General features: G+C 47.1%; 1 protein-coding gene and 1 pseudogene across 2 annotated transcripts in view; both read right to left on the bottom strand.

The window, feature by feature from the left end:
• The window catches only part of SLC25A33 (solute carrier family 25 member 33), a 43,967-nt gene that overhangs the window by 1,090 nt on the left and 37,175 nt on the right, over positions 1-5,702 (bottom strand). For both annotated transcript variants that reach the window (XM_017503553.2, XM_017503560.2), the window contains exon 6: positions 1,098-1,378. In XM_017503553.2, coding sequence (XP_017359042.1) covers positions 1,098-1,378 — 281 coding nt within the window. The remainder of the gene's footprint in view (positions 1-1,097; positions 1,379-5,702) is intronic.
• Positions 3,921-4,579, bottom strand: LOC108286003 (annotated as a pseudogene).

The following is a 5,702-nucleotide window of genomic DNA, read 5'->3' as shown; positions in this document are numbered from 1 at the left end:
GCAACCTCTGCCTCCTGGGTTCAAGTGATTCTCTTGCCTCAGCCTCCTGCGTAGGTGGGATTATAGGCACCCACCATCACGCCCGGTTAATTTTTGTATTTTTAGTAGAGACGAGGTTTCACCATATTGGCCAGGCTGGTTTTGAACTCCTGATCTCAGGTGATCTGCCCGCCTTGGCCTCCCAAAGTTCTGGGATTACAGCAAAATAACTTTTAAGGGGTTAAAAAAAAAAGCTTAGTTTGAATGGGACTTAATGTTACTCCCAATTAAGCAAGTGCTAATTTCTCTGAAGGTGTAATTTGCATGAAGTATGCAGTATATTCAACAAATTCTTTTCTTACACTTTTCAGTTTTCTCCTCCTCCTGCAAACCTGCTCTACTCTGTCCAACTCAAAAGGCACCCTTCTCCTTTTGCCAGCCTTTGCCCATCTGGCCCTCCCTCCCAGGCGCCCACAGTTGGACATTCATCACTCCTGCCCTCACATGACCTCAGGCCCTGGGAGGCATCAGTGACCTCTTTTCTCAGGTGTCCTTTGGGGTCAGCTTAGCAACCCAGCACACGAGGGAGATTCAGCACCTGTTACTGGGTTGACCATGTGCATTTGTCAGAGCTGACCGTACAGTAAGTTTATGAAAATAAACCTGTTTTTCATGGTGCAATAAACTAAGCATCTTTAAAAAATAAGTAGGTCAGTAGGTCAACAACTCTATAACTTAAAAAAATAAACTTACCCAAAGTCGCCTTAAAGTTCCATTAAAAGTGATTTTTAAGTTTGGTTCCCATTATTATTTTGATTCAAGGAATATTAAATAAAATCCAGATTTTTGGCTTCTTTGAAAACAGTAGAAGTTCAGCAACCCAGGGTCTGCATTTCTGAACAGCAAGTTTTGGCCACAACCAGCTGGAGGTAAGTTCCAGTCCCCCCGCCCCCAACATGACCTACGTCCATGAGGTTAGTGCCCGTTTCCCTTGTACTCACTGACCTTACCTGCAGGGACCCTGCACTTCAACGTGCACCACGGAGGTCTAGATATACCCACAAATGACAACCCTGACAGCTGTTTTACTGTTCTGGAAGAACAAAAGCAACACGTACCATGTGGATAAGCAATGCAGGAGGCACAGCCCTTAGAAAGAGCAGCAGCTGCCATAAGTCCAAAAAAACCTGTGGAATTTTTCTCAGTCCCATTTGTAGAAGAGGCTAATGGAGCTTCTTTCAGATACTTCTTTAAACTTTCATAAATAGCAAAGCAGATTATCGTTTCGGAAATTCCAGCATACGAGGCAGTTAATCCTCTATAGAAGCCACGAATGCCTTCGGTCCGGTAAACGTAGCGAGCACACTGGAGTGTATTCATCTGCTTAGAGCCCCTCACTCTGCATAAAAGAGACCGGCATAGGCTGTTAAGGAGACATATCACGGTGGAATACACAGAGACATCACACAGTAGGCCAAATGGGTCTTTCTTGCGGTGTTAGGATAGATTTCGTCTCCATTCCTGGCCCCTAATTCCCATAGCCCTTGCCTTTTGTTATAATGTGGGGTGTGTGAGGCCTCAGGGCAGCCTCTCAGAGTCCCTTGTCCTCCTTTCACCTGCCCCAAGGCCATTCTCTAATGTCCCTACACCTTTCTGATTGTTGGTCTTACTCCATGAGAGTCCCCTCCTATCCCCTGGGGGAAGGAATGCTGCTGGCATGAAGCTCCCATAAAAACCCAAGAGGACAGGTTTCAGGGACTTCTAGAGCTGATCCAGTGGAGGCTCCTGGAGGGTGGCCCCCAGGGAGGGTATGAAAGTTCCCCGTCTCTTACTCTGTACCTGTCCCTACCTGTCTCTTCTTCGGTATCTTTGCAATATCCTTTATAACAAACCAGTCAACATTAAGTGTTTCCCTGGGTTCTGAGTGTGAGCCACTCCAGCAAATTAATAGAACCCAAAGAGAGGGTCACAGGTTGAAGCTGGTTGTTCAGCTCTGGAGGCCCAGACATGCAACTGGTGTGTGGGTGGGTGGGGGTGGGCAGTCCTGGGGACTGAGCCCCCAAACTGTGGAATCTGACGCTATCTCCAGGTAGGCAGTGTTGGAACTGAACAAAAGGACATCCAGCTGGTGTCTGCTGCTTGTGTGGGGGAAAAAAACCCCTGCACATTTGGTCGCAGAGGTCATCTTCTGGGTCAATGACTGTTGTGGTGTGACAGTGGAGGAAAAACATGGTTTGAGGAGAGTTTTTCCCACGTATCTTTGTACTGTTGTCAGCTGATCCTCAGCCCACTGTGAGGCCAGACCAATTAGCTGGGACACCTGACAGGCCCACAGAATACTAGCTACATCTGTATCAAGAGTCACAGAAACATGTTCATAAAAACATTAGCATTTGACCTAATTTTTGAAAGAGCTGCAGGGAGCAGTAAGACTCATCACAGAGGACCTACAAATGCAAAACGGAACAATCCAGAAAGCTGACCCTGGCACATCTGCTCGATTAACAGTCACAAGCCATGACACGCGGGCAATGCTTTCAGTGGAATACAGGACTAAGTTAAAGGGAAAGGATGATCACAAGAGCCAGGGGCAGTGGCTCACATCTGTAATCCCAGCACTTCTGGAGGCCGAGGTAGGAGGACTGCTAGAGGCCAGGAGTTCAAGTCCAGCTTGGCAAATGTAGTGAGGCCCCATCTCTACAAAAAAAAAATAGTAAAATAGGAACATTCCAACCTGTTGGTGAGGCTTCTCATTAGATTTCTGACAGCACTCATCTCCAAATAGTGTGTTTTAATTCTATTATTGCTACATTTATAAAATTAGTGAATGAAAACCCTCAGGTACAGAGGCTCCTACCCCAGGACATAAACTATTTATGAACTGCGGCTGCAAGGCAGGGAGTGAGCCGCTGGATGAGTGTAGTTAGGTGTGCACCGGTCACACGTCACAGGCCCCTCCCAGGAGGCGAACACCTGAGGCCCCCTTTGGGCTTCAGTCAGTCTCAGCTGGCCTCTGTCCCTTCTTTATCATCTCCCCATAGACTGTTCCCGTTCCTTAGCCACAGTGACCTTTGTAACACAAATCCAACCATGCAACTCCTGTGCTCAAAACCATGCAGAATTTCTCATCCATGGCACTATTCACATTTGGGGCTAGACCATTCAGTTAGGGGAGAAGGGGGCTGTCCTGTGCCTTGTAGATGTTTAGCAACAACCCAGCCTCTATTTACACTAGACGCCAAAAACACCCACCCCAGTTGTGCCAACTACAAATGTCTCCAAACTTTGCTGCTGACTGTCCCCTGGAGGGTACACCCCATCTCCATCCTCATTTCCCCTGAGGACCGCTGCTCTGATGACTTTCCACTGCCCTCAAAACCCAACTCCAAACTCCCTTTTTTGAGGCCTGGGAAGGATTAGGCTCCCCTGCTCCTCCAGTCTTATTTTTCCAAAATCCCCTTCTCTGGCACAGATGCACATAGTACACACCAACCACACTTCCCATCTTACAGATCCCCAGAACTAACCACGCTTTCTTTTCTTTTTTTTGAGACGGACTCTTACTCACTCTGTCCCCCAGGTTGGAGTGCAGTGGTGCGATTTCAGCTCACTGCAACCTCTACCTTCTGGATTCAAGCGATTCTCCTGCTTCAGCCTCCCAAGAAGCTGGGATTACAGGTGCGTGCCACCACGCCCAGCTAATTTTTGTATTTTTTGTAGAGACAGGGTTTCACCATGTTGCCCAGGCTGGTCTCAAACTCCTGAGCTCAGGTGATCTGCACACCTTGGCCTCCCAAAGTGCTGGGATTACAGGCGTGAGGCACCGTGGCCGGCCTAACCATGCTTTCTTGCCTCAAGATTTCACTCGCCCTCTCTCTGCCCAACTCTTCACTGCCGCCCCCACCTGGCTATTCTTTTTTGTCTTCTAAATCAGTGTCATTTATTGCATTATTTAAATATCACAAATAGGTCTTAGGGATCATCTGGCATTTTGTTTCTATAGCTGGACAACTCTTAGATCTTATTCATCAGCCTGCTGAACTGTTCCTTCTTCAGAGACATAGGTATCGTCCAAAAATTTCCTGATATCCTTGTTTTTAAGTGTTGTGGCTTGCGGAATCAAGGCTACTGAAGTTGAAACAAGCTCAATGTCATTTCCTTCAAGGATTCAATTCAACTTTCTGGGCTGGAGATACTGAAAAGGCGATACCTGGTCTCATCCGAACCCTGTGGATATATTTTTCACCCAAGAAATTTTGGATTTCAACAAGAGACCCATTCTCCTGGAAAACAACATTGATGGGGAAGTGAGCACATGCAGACCTCATCTTGTAACGGACGCCCCGTGTAATACCCTTGGTCACGTTCTCTGCGTAACTACAAACAGCCCGAATGGCAGCCAGTTCCTTTCTGTTACCTCACCATTTGTCACCCAGAGCCTCTTTTTTTCCCTTTCCAAAAAGACTGAGTTCTACACTGATGTGACTGACGTCCCTCCACAGGGTTCCTCGGGGCCCTTCACAATAACTGTGTATCCCTTTAGGGTAATGTGTGCATTTTCTGGAATGTTGACAGTCTGACTGCTGAGAATGGTCTTCATTCTTGCAGTAGATGTGGCAAAGTCCCCGGGGCTATTCTGAAGATGATAGTTGGGTGCTGCTGCCTCTGAAGCCCTCCCAATCTTCTCTCTCCTAACCCAACCTGTACTGGGGACTCTTGAGGGTCCAGTGGCACCCTCAGCACCCTTATCCCACCAAACTTTAATTCTCTCTCTCTTTTTTTTTCTTTTTTTTTGAGATGGAGTTTCACTCTTGTTACCCAGGCTGGAGTGCAATGGTGCGATCTTGGCTCACCGCAACCTCCGCCTCCTGAGTTCAAGAAATTCTCCTGCCTCAGCCTCCCGAGTAGTTGGGACTACAGGCGCACACCACCATGCCCAGCTAATTTTTGTATTTTTAGTAGAGACAGGGTTTCATCATGTTGACCAGGATGGTCTCGATCTCCTGACCTCGTGATCCACCCACCTCGGCCTCCCAAAGTGCTGGGATTACAGGCGTGAGCCACCGCGCCTGGCCTAATTTTCTTTTTCATCTGTAAAGCTGTAAGCTCCTAGATGAAGCTCCCTGCTTTTTCCCTATTGACTAGTGCAAGCAACAAATATCCATTGCTGAGGGATAAATATTAACAGCGCTCACCCAAACAAAGTTCTAAAGTCTTCTGTGCACCATAATTATTAGGCGAATGACAAGAACGCACATAAAGGCTCTCTCAGCTGATGGACCCGTTTATCCCTTGCTAAACAGAGTGATATAAGGACACTGTGGAACACTTGGAATTAGGAGGAATTACCAAAGGCTTCCAGGATAGTTGACAGCATGACCAGGAAGGGGAGGGGGGATCTCGGGTGAGGGACAGCATACATAGGAGACAGAGGTATAAAAGCACATGACATTTTTGGGAAATTACAGGACTGCTGAATTAGTAGTTTACCCTGAGAAGAACAGATTCATTGAAAGAGTCTGAGCAAGTGGTCTCTTCAAATGATTAGGCCTAATGCGAGTTAGAAGGCTCTCTTTCGGAGAGAATAAATTGGCTGGGGGAACTTGGAGTCAGTGACTCATGCAGAAGCTATCACGGTCATTAGAAAGAAAAATCAACTGTGGCCCCCTACCTGCCCTTCCTAAGGTGTTCTCACTCCCTGCCTGCCTTTTTTTTTTTTTTTT

The sequence above is a fragment of the Cebus imitator genome, unplaced genomic scaffold (genome assembly GCF_001604975.1).
Source record: "Cebus imitator isolate Cc_AM_T3 unplaced genomic scaffold, Cebus_imitator-1.0 Scaffold15, whole genome shotgun sequence".
Classification (NCBI taxonomy): Eukaryota; Metazoa; Chordata; class Mammalia; order Primates; family Cebidae; genus Cebus; species Cebus imitator.
The sequence above is the reverse complement of the archived record's forward strand: the minus strand, read 5'-3'. Positions and strand labels throughout refer to the sequence as shown.